Source organism: Ranitomeya variabilis, chromosome 7 (genome assembly GCF_051348905.1).
Source record: "Ranitomeya variabilis isolate aRanVar5 chromosome 7, aRanVar5.hap1, whole genome shotgun sequence".
NCBI lineage: Eukaryota > Metazoa > Chordata > Amphibia > Anura > Dendrobatidae > Ranitomeya > Ranitomeya variabilis.
This window is the reverse complement of record NC_135238.1, coordinates 148,892,960-148,915,074: the sequence shown is the minus strand read 5'-3', so window position 1 is coordinate 148,915,074 and position 22,115 is coordinate 148,892,960. Positions and strand designations below refer to the sequence as shown.

The 22,115-nt window shown below is 42.9% G+C and overlaps 1 protein-coding gene across 1 annotated transcript; it reads left to right on the top strand.

Annotated features, from left to right (window-relative positions):
• The first annotated feature begins 1,303 nt into the window (after nt 1–1,303).
• Nucleotides 1,304–3,430, top strand: LOC143785677 (uncharacterized). The gene is made up of 3 exons (XM_077274736.1): nt 1,304–1,380; nt 2,203–2,282; nt 2,378–3,430. The coding sequence occupies exons 1-3, from the start codon at nt 1,347–1,349 to the stop codon at nt 2,774–2,776; spliced, it is 513 nt and encodes a 170-aa protein (XP_077130851.1). The 5' UTR covers nt 1,304–1,346; the 3' UTR covers nt 2,777–3,430.
• Nucleotides 3,431–22,115: the final 18,685 nt, after the last annotated feature.

Sequence of the window (22,115 nt, the reverse complement as noted above, 5' to 3'; positions counted from 1 at the left end):
GACCATGAGGCAGGAAGGAGACAGATGGGGCAGGATGGAGACACATGGTCCATGTGTCTCGATCTTGCCGCTCGAACATATTGTGGCTTGCCGCTTTCAATTTAAAAAAACAAACAAAACATTTTCACGGCTATAGAGTTTAACTGAACCTGCGTCTTGGTCTCAGGTTCAGTTACTGCACTGGCAGAAGCCTGCTGCTTGGGCCCGATGAGCAGAAGAGACGGGGCCCCCTCTGCTCATCAGGCCCCACATGCCAGTCAAGGTAGTAATGCCCTGATGGCGGCCCTGCCTAAACCTAGTATATACTGAACATGCCTCTCCTAGGTGACAACACTTCTCTTCTTAATGTAAATTACACTATAAAAACTCCCTTGAGCAATCCAACTAGATAATAAGATATCATGACCTCACAAAATACAGTGAAGTAGAAGCAGTTACAGGGTTTTTGGTAAACAATGACATATTGCTAGAACCTAATTCCTGGGACCTGCACCAATCCTTAGAACAAATGGGACACTGGTCCTTCATATCATTTACCTGCATAGTATTGCGCCTATCATCTGTACAGGGAATTACAACACATCTCCATGTGCTTAAATGGTGTCAAAGGGGAGTTACACATAGTAAAATTCACTATAGCGCAATAATACCGTCATGTCCCTTTAAATGATCAGCGACTTCTATTACCATGGCAATAAACAACCAATAGGATTGCTAGATTTGAATTTGAAGAAAAACACAAACGTCAGTTATTCTCAGTCTGTTCTATCTCAGCGGAGAGTGAAGACGGACACCTGCGGCCACCGCGACATTTCAGGTATAAACCTGTAATATTATATAAGTGACGGCTGATTTATCTCATCACATATTCATACAGAATAAAGCGAGATGTTCTGTTACTAATTGTTCTGATTTACCCCAATACTTCACATAGAGGCATGTATATGATGAGGACTGATATTCCGCTGTCACCACTTGTCACATCTTATTGGTGGGTTCAATATTTAACATCAGCTCCGTCCTCCATAGAGAACGGCGCCTGCAGAGCAGAGAACGGACTGAAGTCGATTATTCAGAATATTCCTCCATTAAAGTGCTACATATACAGCACAGAATAATGGGGGAGGGCAGATATTGGATATATAAGTCATATCCTGCACATTGCCCAATGTTGCCTTTGCCCCGGCAATGCCTCCTAAACACACAGATGGTGTTTCCCAAAGTTTCCAGTAACAGTACACCCTGGTCAATGGCATCTGCCCAAATGCCCAAAACCTATTCTGACTGTTCTGCTATTTTACAGGATTTTGATAGATTTCGACACGAGTGAAGCCCACAGTGAGACCATGTGGACCGGACCTTCATCCAGCGTTGGATCAGGTGAGATTCCTCACACTGTTAGGGTATGTGCACACGTTGCAGATTTCCTGCGGATCCACAACGTTTTTTTCCACGCAGAAACGCTGCAGATCCGCAAGTGATTTACAGTACAATGTAAATCAATGGCAAAAAAATGCTGTGCTAATGGTACAGAAAAATCTGCACAGAAAACACAGCAGATTCAAAAAAGGACCATGTCAATTCTTTTTGCGGATCTGCTGCGTTTCTGCACCTATTCCATAATAGAAATCCGCAGGGGTAAAAAAAGGAAGAAATCCGCACAAAATCCGCAAAAGAAACGCACTAAAAAAATGCAAAAAAGCGCAGATTCTGACTTGCGTTTTCTGCCAAGAAATGCAGAATCTGCACCGAAAATTCCACAGTCAAATCCACAACGTGTGCATATAGCCTTAGACAACCATTCTCTGTCCTGTGGTCAAGTGGCTCCCAACGGCTTCACCTTTCTTTATCTTTGGGATGTGTCAGGTTTCCAGTAATTTGGGGGGTAAATATAGAACTGTAGATATTTGCTGTAAAAAATACCAGAAAGCTAAACTGATCCCCAACAAAGGATGACATTGCCGGTCTGAGCAGAACGTGAGCTTCATAGGTAGAGAGGGGAATCCCATCACTGGCCATGAAGGCTACAGAAGGATTGCATCTTCCATGGACAAAACACATTTTTCTAGCTTCTTCTTACTGACATTTCTGTGCCTAGTACTTAGTGGGATGGTTAGCAATATGGTGATCAGCAGTGCCGCTCTGTCACATCCTCTCTGTATGGTTATGGGTGATCCTTATATTTGGTTCTTTTCTCTTCAGTTGATATCACACCGGAGGAGGCATTCAGAAGACTGGCCTTCTGTATGAAGTTTCTGCCGTCACCCCTCTACAAGATGGAGGTTAGTGAGAAGACGACTATACCGCTGCCTTTAATTTTACAAGGGTGTATAGGAATGTCTTATTACATGAGTAACTTAATCTGCTGTCTTCTTAGCGCCTCATGCCGACCAGCCCAGAAGCCCAGAAGAAATATACAAGAAGGGATGAATATGAAGAGCAGCCTGCACCATCCATGAAGACCCACATCACAGAAGAAGAAGCAAGGGCAATGCGGGCTAAAGTACTGTGTATGGACCTGGATGAAGAGCAGCTAACCCAAAAAGAAGAAAGGAAGAAAAAAAAGGTCAACATCACAATTAAGATCGGCCCCAGAAGAGAGACCACAACAGAGGCAAGAAGAAGCGGCAGAACAGAGGCCAGAAGAAGCGGCAGGACAGAGGCCAGAAGAAGCAGCAGGACCACGCAGTGCCACATCCTCCAGTATATTAACCAGTATTTGAGAGGAAAGAAGAACATCATCTGGACAATCCTGCTAGGACCTCTCAGCCGATAACATCATATACGGCAAATACTGGGAGGTAAGTATAAAAAAAAAATAGTAATAAGAGCGGTAAAATATTAGAGCAGCAGTATAATAATATTAGTAGGCAAAACTGTAATATTAGCTATCATAGTAGTAACATAATAGTAGAAATATATAATATATATTTATAGTAGTAATTATAGTAAAAAATGGTAGGAATAAAAATGTAAAAGCAATAATATTAGTAGTTATAACTGCAGGTTTGATCTAGCAGTAAGTAACATAGTGACCTTAATATTGGTAGGGGCAAAGCATTAATAATAATTAATAATAAACAATTAATTACAGTAGTATAAATAGGATATCGAGAAGTAGTTGTCATAACAAGGTAGTCAGCTAGTATTAACAACTATTCTATTAATATAACACTATACACATTTTATTAGAATTTGGCGGCTTGATCCAGGGTTCTAGGACTGATCGCCTTTTCCCGGGGTCAAGAAGGAATTTTTCCCTTCAGACACAGATTGGCTGAAAGTGTCCAAGGGTTTTTGCCTTCTTCTGGATCCAAAGCATATACATAGTATAGTAGTAATATTCATAGTAGAAAAGGTACAATAGTCTTTTTTATAGAAATAGCAAAAAAATAATTACTGCTACAAATGTAGAATATTTATAATAAGGAAAAAAAAGGACAAAAAGCATAAAATAATGATAATAGTTATTAAATTAGTATTTTAATAATAAGCATATAGTAATGATTTTAGTTTTAATATTAGAATAAATATTACTTAGAATAGAAACAATAATAATAATAAATAAATAATAGATAATGTGGGAGGATTATAATAACCTTAGTATTAGTAGTTGGGTTTTGATCCAGGGTTCTAGGACTGATCGCCTTTTCCCGGGGTCAAGAAGGAATTTTTTCCCTGAGTCACAAATTGGCTGAGTGTGTCCAGGGTTTTTTGCCTTCTTCTGGATCAACAACTTTAGACATAGGAGCTTTATTTATTCCGGTTAGTGTAGTGTTAGTGTAGGGTCCCATCTGAAGAGGTCGCCTTGTCGTTGGCAGATGGGCTCGCACAATTTGATCAAAATGTGCGCCAAGAACCTCACATTTCTAGGAGCTGTGTAATAAATATGGCCGTTTACATATTTGCTCTGGCAGAATTTTGTTGCTGCTTTTCTTTCTTGCTTTTGCATTGCAACTACAGCAGCTGCTCCTGCACATTTATTTCAGTGTGTTTTGTTAGTTTACTTTCTTTCTGGATTAACACCTTTAGACATTATGACTAGGGTTTAGCGATACCTTCCGATATCCGAAAATATCGATATCGGATTGGATCGGCCGATATCCAAAAAATATCGGATATCGCCGATACCGATACCGGAAACCAATGCAAGTCAATGGGACACAAATATCGGAATTAAAATAAACCCGTTTTTTCCTTGTATGTAGGTTAATTCTACATGAAGGAAAACAACTAAGAATAATGTAGAATGTATTGGGGGAGGTGGAGGAGACATTGAAGGCAGAGGTTTAGCCCAATCAAATGGAATAGCAGGAATTAATTTTTTTTTTTTAAGACGTTCGGAGTTACAAAGATATTTACTATGTTAAGCTTTTTTATATTTTGTCAGATATTTATGTTTCACTACTTCCATGCTCTTCACCTTCTTTTTTACTTCTCCCACACTTTCTCTTCATCATCCTCAGCAGCAGCATCTTTTTCATCAACTTCTTCTTCACCTTATTCATCTTCTTCTTCTTCACCTTCTTCCTAGTATTCTTTTTTTTACATTCTTTCTTTTTTACATATTCTTCTTATTCAACTATTATTCTTCTTCATATTCTACTTCTTCATCTTCATATTCTTCTTCATTATATTCTTATTTGTGACAGGCTTTCCTGTAGTTGTTATCTATAAAAGTTTGAAGATTACACCTTCCATTCTGCCTGTCCCAAAATATTTACAACAGGATTCAGTTCAGTTTGGCCTGCAGCAGCAGGTTTTTTCCAGGGGCACCACGAGGAGGAACGGACTCACCCCCATACACTGCTTAGTCTTCTTCTGCTTATAATTTAGATAATATCTTTTGCTCTGATTTTTAGTCTCGTGCTTAATGTTCTTCTGCTTTTTGTTCTGCAGCTTCTTGTTCTTCTGCTTCTTGGTCTTATTTGGGGTGGTCTTCAGGGTCGTCGTCTCCGGGGTCGTCATCTTCTTCGGGGTGGTCTTCAGGGTCGTCGTCTCCAGGGTCATCGTCTCCAGGGTTGTCATCTCCGGGGTCATCGTCTTCTTCGGGGTGGTCTTCAGGGTCGTCGTCTTTAAGGTCATCGTCAGGGAGATCCAGAGTGATTACCAAAAACCATTTCAAAAAGCTTGAACTTGGAAATGTAGCAGAAGGTACAAGAAGGCTGAGGAACTGCCGAGAACCAGCTGACGGTACTGGAACCCGGATGGGTAGCCGAAGGTATAAGAGCCATTGGAACTACCGAGGACCAGCTGACGGTAATGGAACCCGGTTACTAAGCAGGAGATACCCGTGCCAGAAAGCACTACCAAGGACCACCAGACATTGGTGGGACTCGGATACCGAGAAGGAGGCACCTAGGCCAAAGGCTCTGCCTTGAACCAGCTGACGGTACTGGAACCAGGAGGGGTAGCAGAAGGTACAAGAGCCAAAGACACTGCCGAGAACCAGCTGACGGTACTGGAACCCGGATGGGTAGCAGAAGGTACAAGAGCCAATGGAACTACCGAGGATCAGCTGAAGGTACTGGAACCCGGGTACTAAGCAAGAGGTGCCTGTGCCAGAAAGCACTACCAAGGACTACCAGACGTTGGTGGAACTCGGATACCGAGAAGGAGGCACCTAAGCCAAAATGTACTATATCAATTTAGTCTGTTCCTTCTATGAAAAATAAATAATCCAGCGTTCAGAGAATAAATCTAATGTACCATAAAATCTGTGGAAATTCAAAGGTGACTTACTGCACTATAAGGGGTAGTAGATACAAACTGACTTATTACTTTTCTGGATCACTTCTCACCTTCACTCAAATAGTCTTTGCATCTACCGTATATACTCGAGTATAAGCCGTCCCGAGTATAAGCTAACCCCCCCTAATTTTGCCACAAAAAACTGGGAAAACTTATTGACTCGAGTATAAGCCTAGGGTGGAAAATGCAGCAGCTGCCGGTAAATGTAAAAAATAAAAATAGATACCAATAAAAGTAAAATTAATTGAGACATCAGTAGGTTAAGTGTTTTTGAATATCCATATTGAATCAGGAGCCCCATATAATGCTCCATACAGTTCATTATGGCCCCATACGATGCTCCATACAAAATACGCCCCATATAATGCTCCATACAGTTCATTATGGCCCCATAAGATGCTCCATATACAAATATGCCCCATATAATGCTCCATGCAGTTCTTTATGGCCCCATAAGATGCCCCATATAATGCTCCATTCAGTTCTTTATGGCCCCTGTTATGACCTGGTGGTTACGGAGTAGCACTGAGATGACCTGGTGGGTAAAACCAATCATGGACAAGCTCCGAGGAGGTGGCAGCTCCACCGACAACAATCACAGTTATGACCTGGTGATTACGGAGCAGCACAGAAATGACCTGGTGGGTAAAATGTACAAGCTCTGAGGAGGTGGTAGCTTTACTGACCGCAATCCCTACTCCTAACACCAACACTAGAAATAGCCGTGGGTCGTTCCTTATCTCTGCCTAGACGCCTCGACACAGCCTAAGGGTACTGTCACACAGTACCATTTACATCGCTACGACGGCACGATTCGTGACGTCGCAGCGTCGTATGATTATCGCTCCAGCGTCGTAGACTGCGGTCACACGTTGCAATCACGGCGCTGGAGCGATGCCGAAGTCCCCAGGTAACCAGGGTAAACATCGGGTTACTAAGCGCAAGGCCGCGCTTAGTAACCCGATGTTTACCGTGGTTACCAGCGTAAAAGTAAAAAAAAAAAAACAGTACATACACACCATCTGATGTCCGTCAGGTCCCTTGCCGTCTGCTTCCTGCTCTGACTGAGATCCGGCCGTACAGTGAGAGCAGAGCGCAGCGGCGACGTCACCGCTGTGATCTGCTCTCACTTTCCGGCCGGCGCTCACAGTCAGAGCGGAAAGCAGACTGCAAGGGACCTGACGGACATCAGATGGTGTGTATGTACTGTTTGTTTTTTTTTACTTTTACGCTGGTAACCACGGTAAACATCGGGTTACTAAGCGCGGCCCTGCGCTTAGTAACCCGATGTTTACCCTGGTTACCAGCGAACGCATCGCTGGATCGCTGTCACACACAACGATCCAGCGATGACAGCGGGAGATCCAGCGACGAAAGAAAGTTTCAAACGATGTGCTACGACGTACGATTCTCAGCAGGGTGCCTGATCGCAGTAGCGTGTCAGACACTGCGAGATCGTAATGATATCGCTAAAATGTCACGAATCGTGCCGTCGTAGCGATAAAAATGCCACTGTGTGACGGTACCCTAAGAACTAACTACCCCTGAAGATGGAAACGGAAAACTATCTCGCCTCAGAGAAACCCCCAAAAGGAAAGATAGCCCCCCACAAATATTAACGGTGAGTGGAGAGGGAAATGACAAACTCAGAAATGAAAATAGATTTCAGCAAAGGAGGCCAACACTATCTAAACAGACAGAGATAGAAAAGGATACTGTGCGGTCAGTATAAAAACTAAAATCCACGCAGAGTTTACAAAAATAACCTCCACACCGACTCACGGTGTGGAGGGGCAAATCTGCACCCCAGAGCTTCCAACTAGCCTGAATATTTAATAATGACAAGCTGGACAAAAGAGACATAACTTAAACCTGAACAGAAGGTCAAAAGCAGGGATACACCCAAGAACTAGCAGAACTTATCTTAAGCTGAAATGGACTGGCCAACAGAGTACTTCCAGGAGAGGACTGAATCCAACAGGAAAACATTGACAGCTGGCATCGACTACAGATTAGAGCCCAGTTAAATAACAAGGCCAGGGAACCGATTAGTGAAGACAGCTGCTAAGTTCCACTCGAAACCACCAGAGGGAGCCCAAGAGCAGAACTCCCAAAAATACCATTCATAACCACAGGATGGAGCCCAAGAACGGAATTCACAACAGTACGCCCCCCTTGAGGAGGCGTCACTGAACCCTCACCAGAGCCCCCAGGCCGATCGGGACGAGCCAAATGAAAAGCACGTACCAAATCGGCAGCATGGACATCGGAGGCAAAAACCCAAGAATTATCCTCCTGGCCATAACCCTTCCACTTGACCAGATACTGAAGTTTCCGCCTCGAAAGACGAGAATCCAAAATCTTCTCCACCACATATTCCAACTCCCCCTCAACCAACACCGGAGCAGGAGGGTCAACGGAGGGGACCATGGGCACCACATACCTCCGCAACAAAGATCTATGGAACACATTATGAATGGAAAAAGAAGCTGGAAGGGCCAAACGAAAAGACACCGGATTGATAATTTCCGAAATCCTATAAGGACCAATAAAACGAGGCTTGAACTTAGGGGAAGAGACCTTCATAGGAACATGACGAGAAGACAACCAGACCAAATCCCCAACCCGAAGCCGGGGACCAACACACCGACGGCGGTTAGCAAAACGTTGAGCCTTTTCCTGAGACAATGTTAAATTGTCCACCACATGAGTCCAAATCCGCTGCAACCTGTCCACCACAGAATCTACCCCAGGACAGTCCGAAGGCTCAACCTGCCCTGAAGAAAAACGAGGATGAAAACCGAAGTTACAAAAAAAAGGCGAAACCAAGGTAGCCGAACTAGCCCGATTATTAAGGGCAAACTCGGCCAACGTCAAAAAGGTAACCCAATCATCCTGATCAGCAGACACAAAGCATCTCAAATAGGTTTCCAAGGTCTGATTGGTTCGCTCCGTCTGTCCATTTGTCTGAGGGTGAAATGCCGAAGAAAAAGACAAATTAATGCCCATTCTAACACAAAAGGACCGCCAAAACCTAGAAACAAACTGGGTACCTCTATCAGACACAATATTCTCCGGAATACCATACAAACGAACCACATGCTGAAAAAATAAAGGAACCAAATCAGAGGAGGAAGGCAACTTAGGCAAAGGTACCAAGTGGACCATTTTAGAAAATCGGTCACAAACCACCCAGATGACAGACATCTTCTGAGAAACAGGAAGATCAGAAATAAAATCCATGGAAATATGCGTCCAGGGCCTCTCAGGGATAGGCAAAGGCAACCCACTAGCACGAGAACAGCAGGGCTTAGCCCGGGCACAGGCCCCACAGGACTGCACGAAGGAACGCACATCCCGTGACATAGAAGGCCACCAAAAGGACCTGGCAACCAAATCTCTGGTGCCAAAGATCCCAGGATGACCAGCCAATACAGAACAATGAATCTCAGAAATCACCTTACTAGTCCATCTATCAGGAACAAACAATTTCCCTACAGGACAGCGGTCGGGTCTATCAGCCTGAAACTCCTGAAGCACCCGCCGCAAATCAGGGGAGATAGCAGAAAGAATCACCCCCTCCTTGAGAATACCAGCCGGCTCAAGGACTCCCGGAGAATCAGGCAAAAAACTCCTAGACAGGGCATCAGCCTTCACATTCTTAGATCCCGGAAGATACGAGACCACAAAATCAAAATGGGAGAAAAACAAAGACCACCGAGCCTGTCTAGGATTCAGCCGCTTGGCAGACTCTAGGTAAATCAGATTCTTATGATCGGTCAAGACCACAACACGATGCTTAGCTCCCTCAAGCCAATGTCACCACTCCTCAAATGCCCACTTCATAGCCAACAACTGCCGATTGCCGACATCATAATTACGCTCAGCAGGCGAAAACTTTCTGGAGAAGAAAGCTCACGGTTTCAACACAGAGCCATCAGAACTTCTCTGAGACAGAACAGCTCCTGCCCCAATCTCAGAAGCGTCAACCTCAACCTGAAAAGGGAGAGAAACATCTGGCTGACACAACACAGAGGCAGAAGTAAAACGACGCTTAGCTCCTGAAAGGCCTCCACAGCCGTAGAGGACCAATTCACCACATCAGCACCTTTCTTGGTCAAATCGGTCAGAGGTTTAACCACAGTAGAAAAATTAGCAATGAAGCGGCAATAAAAATTAGCAAAGCCCAAAAATTTCTGGAGGCTTTTCACAGATGTGGGTTGAGTCCAATCATAAATAGCCTGGACTTTAACAGGGTCCATTTCAATAGCCGAGGGAGAAAAAATGAACCCCAGAAAAGAAACCTTCTGAACTCCAAAAAGGCACTTAGACCCCTTCACAAACAGTGCATTAGCACGAAGAATCTGAAATACCATCCTGACCTGCTTCACATGAGACTCCCAATCATCGGAAAAAAAAAAAATATCATCCAAATACAATCATGAATTTATCCAGATACTCCCGGAAAATATCATGCATAAAGGACTGAAACACAGATGGAGCATTAGAGAGCCCGAAAGGCATCACAAGATATTCAAAATGGCCTTCGGGCGTATTAAATGCTGTTTTCCATTCATCACCCTGTTTGATGCGGACAAGATTATACGCCCCTCGAAGGTCAATCTTGGTAAACCAGCTAGCCTCTTTAATCCGAGCAAACAAATCAGAGAGCAAAGGCAAAGGGTACTGGAATTTGACAGTGATCTTATTGAGAAGGCGATAATCTATACAGGGCCTCAAGGAGCCATCCTTCTTGGCAACAAAAAAGAACCCCGCTCCCAACGGTGACGAAGACGGGCGAATATGCCCCTTCTCCAAGGACTCCTTTACATAACTCCGCATAGCGGCATGCTCTGGCACAGACAGATTGAAAAGTCGGCCCTTAGGGAACTTACAGCCAGGAATCAAATTAATAACGCAATCACAGTCCCTATGAGGAGGCAGGGGACTGGATTTGGGCTCCTCAAATATATCCTGGAAATCCGACAAAAACTCAGGAACTTCAGAAGAAGGGGACGAGGAAATTGACATCAGAGGAATGTCACTATGTATCCCCTGACAACCCCAACTAGTCACAGACATAGATTTCCAATCCAGCACTGGATTATGTACCTGTAACCATGGAAACCCCAGCACAACCACATCATGCAAATTATGCAACACCAAAAAGCGAATATTTTCCTGATGTGCTGGAGCCATGTTCATGGTTAACTGTGTCCAGTACTGAGGTTTATTCTTGGCCAATGGCGTAGCATCAATCCCCCTCAAGGGAATAGGGCTCTGCAAGGGCTCCAAGGAAAAACCACAGCGCTTGGCAAATTCTAGGTCCATTAAGTTCAGGGCAGCGCGAGAATCCACAAATGCCATTACAGAAAAGGACGACAATGAGCAAATCAGGGTAATAGACAAGAGAAATTTAGGCTGTACAGTACCGATGGCAACCGACCTAGCAACCCTCTTAGTACGCTTCGGGCAGTCAGAGATAGCATGAGTAGCGTCACCACAGTAAAAACACAGCCCATTCTGACGTCTGAACTCCTGCCGTTCTGCTCTCGTCAAAATCCTATCACATTGCATAGGCTCAGAACTCTGCCCTGAGGACACCGCCATATGGTGTACCACCTTACGTTCACGTAGGCGTCGATCAATCTGAATGGCCAGAGACATTGATTCGTTCAAACCAGCAGGCGTGGGGAACCCCACCATAACATCTTTAAGGGTTTCAGAAAGACCCTTTCTGAAAATAGCTGCCAGGGCATCCTCATTCCATTTTGTAAGCACAGACCACTTTCTAAATTTCTGACAATATATTTCTACTGCTTCCTGACCCTGACCAAGAGCCAGCAAGATTTTTCCTGCCTGATCCACAGAATTAGGTTCGTCATAAAGCAGTCCAAGCACTTGAAAAAATGAATCTACATTGAGCAATGCAGGATTCCCTGGCTCAAGCGAGAATGCCCAGTCCTGCGGGTCTCCGCGCAGCAGAGAAATAACAATCTTCACCTGCTGAATGGGGTCACCAGAGGAACGGGGTCTCAGAGCAAAAAACAATCTGCAATTATTTTTAAAGTTCAAAAACTTAGATCTATCCCCAGAAAACAAATCAGGGATAGGAATTCTAGGCTCAGAAACAGGAGTTTGAATAACATAATCTTGGATACTCTGTACCCTTGCAGCGAGATGATCAACACGCGCAGACAGACCCTGAACCTCCATATCAGCACCAAGCTCCTGAACCATCCAAAGATCAAGGGGAAAAAAAAGGACAAAACAGGCAACAAGGAAAAAAAACAATGACTCAGAACTTTCTTTTCCCTCTTTTGAGATGCATTTAACACATTGTGGGCCAGCTGTACTGTTATGACCTGGTGGTTACGGAGTAGCACTGAGATGACCTGGTGGGTAAAACCAATCATGGACAAGCTCCGAGGAGGTGGCAGCTCCACCGACAACAATCACAGTTATGACCTGGTGATTACGGAGCAGCACAGAAATGACCTGGTGGGTAAAATGTACAAGCTCTGAGGAGGTGGTAGCTTTACTGACCGCAATCCCTACTCCTAACACCAACACTAGAAATAGCCGTGGGACGTTCCTATCTCTGCCTAGACGCCTCGACACAGCCTAAGAACTAACTACCCCTGAAGATGGAAACGGAAAACTATCTCGCCTCAGAGAAACCCCCAAAAGGAAAGATAGCCCCCCACAAATATTAACGGTGAGTGGAGAAGGAAATGACAAACTCAGAAATGAAAATAGATTTAAGCAAAGGAGGCCAACACTATCTAAATAGACAGAGATAGAAAAGGATACTGTGCGGTCAGTATAAAAACTAAAATCCACGCAGAGTTTACAAAAATAACTTCCACACCGACTCACGATGTGGAGGGGCAAATCTGCACCCCAGAGCTTCCAACTAGCCTGAATATTTCATAATGACAAGCTGGACAAAAGAGACATAACTTAAACCTGAACAGAAGGTCAAAAGCAGGGATACACCCAAGAACTAGCAGAACTTATCTTAAGCTGAAATGGACTGGCCAACAGAGTACTTCCAGGAGAGGACTGAATCCAACAGGAAAACATTGACAGCTGGCATCGACTACAGACTAGAGCCCAGTTAAATAACAAGGCCAGGGAACCGATTAGTGAAGGCAGCTGCTAAGTTCCACTCGAAACCACCAGAGGGAGCCCAAGAGCAGGACTCCCAAAAATACTATTCACAACCACAGGATGGAGCCCAAGAACGGAATTCACAACAGACCGGCACTCAAGCAGAAATGCCAATCTTAATCTCCCACTATTTTTTTTGTTTTCAGGGAGAATTTAAAAAAAAAAAAAACCCTGTATGACACACTAGGTTTTCTGTGCCCCAATAATTTGAGACAGATGGCACACACAGGACCGGCACTCAAGCTGAAATGCCAATCTTAATCTCCCACTATTTTTTTTGTTTTCAGGGAGAATTAAAAAAAAAAAAAATTACCAGTATGACACACTAGGTTTTCTGTGCCCCAATAATTTGAGACAGATGGCACACACAGGACCGGCTCTCAAGCAGAAATGCCAATCTTAATCTTCCACTATTTTTTTTGTTTTAAGGGAGAATTTAAAAAAAAAAAATCCCAGTATGACACACTAGGTTTTCTGTGCCCCAATAATTTGAGACAGATGGCACACACAGGACCGGCACTCAAGCTGAAATTCCAATCTTAATCTCCCACTATTTTTTTTTGTTTTCAGGGAGAATTTAACAAAACAAAATTACCAGTATGACACACTACATTTTCTGTGCCCCAATAATTTGAGACAGATGGCACACACAGGACCGGCACTCAAGCTGAAATGCCAATCTTAATCTCCCACTATTTTTATTTGTTTTCAGGGAGAATTAAAAAAAAAAAATCCCAGTATGACACACTAGGTTTTCTGTGCCCCAATAATTTGAGACAGATGGCACACACAGGACCGGCACTCAAGCTGAAATGCCAATCTTAATCTCCCACTATTTTTATTTGTTTTCAGGGAGAATTAAAAAAAAAAAATCCCAGTATGACACACTAGGTTTTCTGTGCCCCAATAATTTGAGACAGATGGCACACACAGGACCGGCATGCAAGCTGAATTGCCAATCTTAATCTCTCACTATTTTTTTTGTTTTCAGGGAGAATTTAAAAAAAAAAAAAAATTACCAGTATGACTCACTAGGTTTTCTGTGCCCCAATAATTTGAGACAGATGGCACACACAGGACCGGCACTCAAGCTGAAATGCCAATCTTAATCTCCCACTATTTTTTTGGTTTTCAGGGAGGATTATATAAAAAAAAAAAAATCCCAGTATGACACACTAGGTTTTCTGTGCCCCAATAATTTGAGACAGATGGCATACACAGGACCGGCACTCAAGCTGAAATGCCAATCTTAATCTCCCACTATTTTTTCTTTTTTTCAGGGAGAATTTAAAAAAAAATAAAAAATTCCCAGTATGACACACTAGGTTTTCTGTGCCCCAATAATTTGAGACAGATGGCACACACAGGACCGGCACTCAAGCAGAAATGCAAATCTTAATCTCCCACTATTTTTTTTGTTTTCAGGGAGAATTAAAAAAAAAAATAAAATCCCAGTATGACACACTAGGTTTTCTGTGCCCCAATAATTTGAGACAGATGGCACACACAGGACCGGCACTCAAGCTGAAATGCCAATCTTAATCTCCCACTATTTTTTTTGTTTTCAGGGAGATTAAAAAAAAAAAAGGGACTGTCCTACAATTACTATCTCCCTGCAGTAATCTCAGCAAGGTATGGCAGGCAGCAATAACAAGGAGTGGACAGCTGCACAAAAAAAAACAAAAGTGTGGACAAACAAGATAGCTGTGCAGAAAGGAAGGAACAACAGGATTTGTGCTTTGAAAAAAGCAGTTGGTTTGCACAGTGGCATACACACACAGCAACGCAACTATCAGGGAGCCTTCTAGGGCAGCCCAATCAGCTACAGCGCTGAGGAAAAAAAATGTAGCTTCCACTGTCCCTGCAAACAAAAGGTGGTGTTGGACAGTGGAAATCGCTACAGCACAAGCGGTTTGGGGGAAAATGTACCCTGCCTAACACTATCCCTGATTCTGATGAAGCGGCACCTCTCCCTACGCTCAGATCAGCAGCAGTAAGATGGCGGTCGGCGTGCACGCCCCTTTATAGCCCCTGTGACGCCGCAGAAAGCAAGCCAATCACTGCAATGCCCTTCTCTAAGATGGTGGGGACTGAGATCTATGTCATCACGCTGCCCACACTCTGCGTCCACCTTCATTGGCTGAGAAATGGCGCTTTTAGCGTCATTGAAACGCGACTTTGGCGCGAAAGTCGCGTACCGCGTGACCGACCCCACACAGGGATCGGGTCGGGTTTCATGAAACCCAACTTTTCAAAAAGTCGGCGACTTATGAAAATGACCGATCCGTTTCGCTCAACCCTAGTGTTAAGATTCTTTTTTAACTTACTTAGCATCTGCTTCTTATGTGTTTATAGGTACAGTATTCAATGTGGAAGTGCCATTATTAGCTAGGCCAACTTTATGTTTATTTTGTTTACCATAATCTATTGTGCCAGTACACCGCTCTTGTCTGCAGACCCATAATCTATTGTCAGTACACTGCTCTTATCCGTGCAGACCCATAACATATTGTCAGTACACCTCTCTTGTCCGTGCAGACCCATAATCTATTGTCAGTACACTGCTCTTGTCCGCGCAGATCCATAGTCTATTGTCAGTACACCATTCTTATTGTAGACCCAAAGTCTATTGTCAGTACACCGCTTTTATCTGTTCAGACCCATAGTCTATTGTCAGTGTCAGTACAGCGCAGTTATCTGCACTCATGGAGTGACAGAACATGACTTTTCTTAAATACATATTATTAACAAATCAGAAGATTTTTCTCACTATAAGTGTTCGCTCACATGACCATATAAATTGGATAAGTGCAATCCGATAGAGAAAGGTATCACACTCTGACCAATATTATTCAGTAAGGCAGTGCAGATCAGCATACCGTATATACTCAAGTATAAGCCGACCCGAGTATAAGCTGAGACCCCTAATTTTGCCACAAAAAAATGGGAAAACTTATGGACTCAAGTATAAGCCTAGGGTGGGAAATGCAGCAGCTACTGTTAAATTTCAAAAATAAAAATAGATACCAATAAAAGTAAAATTAATTGAGACATCAGTAGGTTGTGTTTTTGAATATCCATATTGAATCAGGAGCCCCATATAATGCTCCATATAGTTCATGATGGGCCCCATAAGATGCTCCATACAAAATATGCCCCATATAATGCTCCATAAAGTTCATTATTGGCCCCATAAGATGCTCCATATTAAAAAAAAGTCCCATATAATGCTTCATAAAAGGTTAATGATGGCCCCATAAGATGCTCCATAGAATATAACCCCATATGCTGCTCCATAAAGGTTGATGATGGCCCCATAAGATGCTCCATAGAATAATATAACCCCATATGCTGCTGCTGCGATAAAAAAAAAAAATGACATACCTCTTGTCGCTGGGAGCCAGGTGTTGGTGTCGCCGCTGGCTCAGGCCCCTGGCACTTGCGATATTCACCTGTCCCCGTTTCCCCGCCGCGCGCCACTGTGTCTTCCGGGTCTCTGCAGTGACTGTTCAGGCAGGGGGTGCGCACTAATCACGTCATCGTTCCCTCTTACCTGAACGTCACAGCCAGAGGACGCAGAAGACAGAGCCCCGCGGCGGAGCGGGGACAGGTGAATATCACATGGCTCACCCTCCCCCGTCATACTCACCCTCCCGGCGTGGTCTCTCTGCAAGTCCCTGCTTCTCTGATGGTCTCCGGCGCCCAACGGCAGCTTGTTCCTGTGTTCAGCGGTCACTACCGCTCATTAAAGTAATGAATATGCGCGCCATGCCTATGGGAGTGGAGTCGCGTCCATATTCATTACTTTAATGAGCGGTACCACGTGACCGCTGAACACAGGAACAAGCTGCCGGCGCCGAGACCATCTGATAAGCAGGGACGTGCAGAGACCGGGCCGAGAGGGTGAGTATGATGTGACAGCCGCCGCTCCCCCGCTGTCCGCCTGGGACAATGACTCAAGTATTTGCTGAGAGGGGCACCAAACTTCCCCTGCTGTGTGCTGCGTGTTCCCACCGAGTCTCTTCTCCTTTTCGTACGCTCCCTCCCTTTTATCCTAACTACTCCCCCTGCTGTCCAGTGCAAAGGTCGGTCCGGGTTTCTAAGCTTTTCCCCAGACAACAAAGGTGACAGTCCCAACAGTTCTGGACCCGGCGCAAGAAAGGTACCCCCGGTCCGGTGCCTACTCTTACATAGCTACCCTGTTAAATAGCTAGCAAATGTTCAAGAAAGGGAGGTACATGGAGTTACGCCCAAAGGCTAGGCCAGATTGTGCAGCAGGGCTGTCAATCAAAATACTGCCAGTCCAGCATGCCCCAGGGTCAGATTGGACAACTGGGCTGTCGCTCACAATACTGACAGTCAATCACAATCCAGATCCTACAAGATGGCTGAGCTGTCACTCACAGCGTCCTTAGACCACAATGAGTGATGATACCATGACACCAGCATTTCTGAAGTAATCTTTAATTGTTATGTACCATATGAAATTTGGCTTCACTTGCAATTATGACTGCGACTCTTCGGCTTCAATTAGGCGTCTATTTTTCACATTGGTGTACTATCCACATTTTTTATAGATAGAACAGGTACCTATTATAGTCTATGGAGCTGTTCACATATCCATGAATATGACATAGACATGTCCATTTTTTATCCTTGTCACAGTTCAAAATTACCTGTACAAGTTTATAAGAACTTGAAAATAACAGACAGCACATAGACAGCATCAGTGTGCACTATGTGTGCTGCCTGTGATTAACATTGCAATGTATAGAAGAAGCCTTGCAATTTATCTTCCCATACTTTAAAATCACTGATAAAACACTGATGATAAAAAAGGACCAAACGCTAAAGCAAGTTTTTGTGTATGTGAAAAATCTCTGACGTCTGAATGAGTCCTCAAGTTGATTGTAGTGGTTCGTAGTAGGAGACGGAGTTCTATTACATATATCTGCCTAAACCAGTAATACGAGACAGGTGCCAAGAGAATAGTGGTTAGTAGCTGTCTTCAACAGACACCTGGTGCCATGTGGTAATTATCCGACAATTTCAGAATCTCTTATTCAGAAAACTGCTCACCTGGTGCCCCTTTGATAGGGCATATAAACGTCAGCTGCCGCAGATCCACGGGTCAAGGACTGACCATATCAGGAACCATACAAAGGATTTTTGTGGATATTGTTCGCAGTGCCGAACAAAGGGAAATCCGGACATATTGATGAAAAGGAATGGTGGTTTTATTCAACGCGTTTCGAAGTTTATATATGACTTCTTCCTCAGGAAATACCACACACATATGATATCCACAAAAATCCTTTGCATGGTGCCTGCTTTTAGCATCACTGATATCAGAACTGGTATGTACCTATCCTGGGTATGCTGGGCTTCACTTCCTTCCCCTGGATCCAATGCCCTCTGTTGTGCTTCACGTCGAGTTTGGTAAGCTGCCCGGCCTGGCTCGATGATCTAATCTCCCTAGGCCTATTTAGATTTAGTAGAAAAGTTCTCTTTTTGCGCGTCGGGGCTACTTGTTCTGACTTCTTCTAAGGACTGATTTGGGTGAGATCGTCTTTTCAGTGCTAGATTCATATTATATACTAGATGGCAGCCCGATTCTAAAGAATCGGGAGTCTAGAATCCATATATACTTTATTTATTCAAATGTAAGAATAATACAATTAATAAATAATAGTAAGAAAGAACAAAAAATGGCTGCACTCACCAGCTCTTGACAATTCTTGTTATTTAAGGTACAGTTACACAGGATCCATGAACATGCTTATGAGGGGAGTGATGAAAGACATCAGACAACAACTTTGCGTGTTGTGGCAAATGCCACAACAACGGTTCTTTGCTTAAGAACAATAATGTAAATAATAAATAATATGTATCAATAACTATGTATATTGGTATGTTCTATGACATTTTAAAATATTTCATTATTATGTGGAAAAGCTCTTAGTACCCATACTGGCGCATACTTGTGTGCCCATCAGGTATTTTCACAGTAATTTTACATCTGATGGGTTGGTATGAAACGTTTTTAATCATCTCTTGGGCTTAGCTAAGCCTTCATTTTAAATAATTCTAATAAGTACAACAGAAATAAAAGCCTTTTTGTGTATCCAAATTTTTTGTGTTTATTTTTACAGAAGTGTAAAATTTAAGAAATCAACGTTCATAGTACACCGATGGGTTAATATAAGCATGCCCATCAACCACGTCACGGTAGCCTTTGAACTGATGGGTCCTAACTAACTGATTCCTATTTCTTAATACTCAAACCTCTTTCACATCTGCATGTTTCTGATATTTGCAGAAGTAATGTTAAAAACAATACAACTTCCACACTTGGCACCAAAGAACTGACCTACAACACACTTTCAGCAAGTGCCATGCAATGTAGATGAAGCTTGGAGTTAACTTGCAGTAAATGCGGCAAACGCGGCTTCGACAATTGCATTAAATGCAGCCACAACAAAAACACTGGTAAGTGGAGATTTTGTGGCGAAAACTGCAGAAACCACATGTGCCGCACCTGCCGCAAGTGAAGTACAAATTCCGTATACATTGCATGCAACTTACAGCAAGAGTGGCGTGGGTCAGCCCTTAGGCAGGAAGTGCAGAAATAGCCTTTTTTCCACCATAAATTCTCCAAATAGCAGAAAAATGTTGATGTGAAAGCAAAATCTCTATTCTTTCCCTATCTATCTAAATATGTACCTATCTATATATCTATTTCTATGTACAGAACACACCTGGAGATAGAGATGTGTGTGAACAGCCATCCCACCCGTCTCTTACCTGTTCACAAAAACCTCACCCTTTTTAAAAACAAAATGAAATCTCTCAGCAGCTATACTGCTGGAGCTTCAAATACAGGTTCCTATCACCAAATACAGGCATTTGGATGATACACATCTTACATCTTGTACTTAATGTGTGTTCTACTTACCTATAAAAATATGTATTGATATATCATATTTCTAAATTTATGTAGATATGATATAGAGTTATTAACCCTATATGCTAATGAGTACGTATGTTATATACGTATTTCCTACATAAGTACTTAAAATCTATATGTCTATGGCTACACTAATTTTTTTTTGTTTTTGTTTTTTTTCCTTATCTCTCTATACATAGAATTTGCCTATTGCTGTCTATGTTATTAGAAAAACTGAATAATGAAAAAAAAGAAAAGTAACTTTAAACTAAAATATTTTTGTAGATAATATTACGTGTGAAGACTTTAGTACTATCAGCCAATAATTGTCCTTGAAGTGGTGTATTAACCACTTTAACCCTCACATTGCAACATTGCTTCACCCTGGAAAAAGCAACATACAATTGACCATGGGCAAAAGCAGGTTCTGGTAGATAAATGCCAACTCGATGGAGGGTCTGGCCTTGAGATTTATTTATGGTCACTGCAAATGCGGGCTTGATGGGAAATTGTCTCCGTCTTAATTTAAAAGGTAATCCAGTCTCTGATGGACACAAATCAATTCGTGGAATGAATACCACATTTCCTGCTGCTGACCCACTAATTACTTTAGCCAGTATGATATTGGCATGTAAGGCAGTGACAATGAGCCGCGTACCATTGCAGAGACCTTTGTTCGTGTTCAGATTACGTAATAACATGACAATGGTGCCAATTTTAAGTTTCAGCCGATGTGAAGGCATTCCAGTTGGTGTTAGTGAATTCAAAAACTCAAGTGGGTATTGATCGAGGTCATCAGCTTCATCAGGATCGATGGAATCATCACTGATATATTCAGTATAGTCACCTATCAATAAATCCATGACTTGGGAATTGACTTTCTCAACGTCCTCATTTTTTGGACATAAAATTGCATGAGATGCAGCTGTATTTATGCTTTCGGTGTCATTCACATCAATACAAAGATTATCTCCAAAAATTTCAATTATTAAAGAGCCAGTGCATACCATGTCTGGAGGAATTTCAATTACATCATCTCCAAGGTTATGTTCATTAGATAGTTCACCATTTCCCAGTTGAAGCAACCAACTGCTGTAGTGAGGATCAATGGAGCGCATGTTGTTAATAAGTGGCAGGCGAGTAAAATGTTGCCAGTGTTGTGAATATTTTATACAGCTCTCTACAACATCAGTTCTTGTCCGATGAGGGATGACAGGAAGACATTGTCTAAAGTCGCCTCCAAAAACAATCACTTTACCTCCAAACGGTGTTTTTTCTTTGTGAGCTACATTTGTTGTCATGACATCACGTAAAACTCTATCAATGACATGCAATGCATATTTGGATAGCATTGTGCACTCATCAATAATAAAAAGTTTAGTGCTGTGCAAATCTTTTGCTGCATCGCTATCATTCTTAATCCTGGAAACAGATGTTTCATTCACAGGAATTGGAATCCCATAAAGAGAATGAATGGTTCGTCCACCTTGTAGCAAGTTGGCGGCAATTCCAGTAGTGGCAGCAGGTGACACAATGTCTCCTTGTCCTCTTAGCTGATGTAGGAGTAGATGATATAGGTACGTTTTTCCGCTGCCACCAGGACCATCAAGGAAAAAACACTTTGCTGTAGAATTAGTGTCTTCTAAAGCTTGAGTGATAGCATCAAAAGCAAAAAGTTGGTCCTCATTTAGAGTAGCTTTCATTTCAGCAGCTGCTGATAACTCATAATCTTTATCATACTGTGGGAGGAGGTGTTGTTTCTTGACTGGACGTGGCAAATTAAAATCAGTATAAGTTTTGCCATGAGTTTTAAGAACATGTTGGACATCTGTCATAGCATAGCCTTCACAATTGACACACTCCAGAGTGTCGGAGTGGTATGCATAGCAGTAGTCTTCTACAAAGTGTTCCTTAAATTCATCCCATAAGTCCCGAGGTTTAGCTGGAGGACCAAAAATACAAATGTAGGCAAACATGTCACGTAGCTGTGCTGGCATGTTGAGAATACTGGCATCAAGTAATGTATTTCTCCACAGACTATCATCAAATAGTAAGCCAAGAGCTAATGCCGCATCTTTGAAGGTTTCATGTGTGACTCCGTGTACAGTTTTTATGCTGTCAAAACTGGTTGCACCTTTGACATGTAACAATAACAATCTTAAATAGTAGCGTTCTTGGTCTTTCACACTGACAGTATACATTCGTCCAATCACAGAACCACCTGCTCGCTTTCTAACTTCCCAAG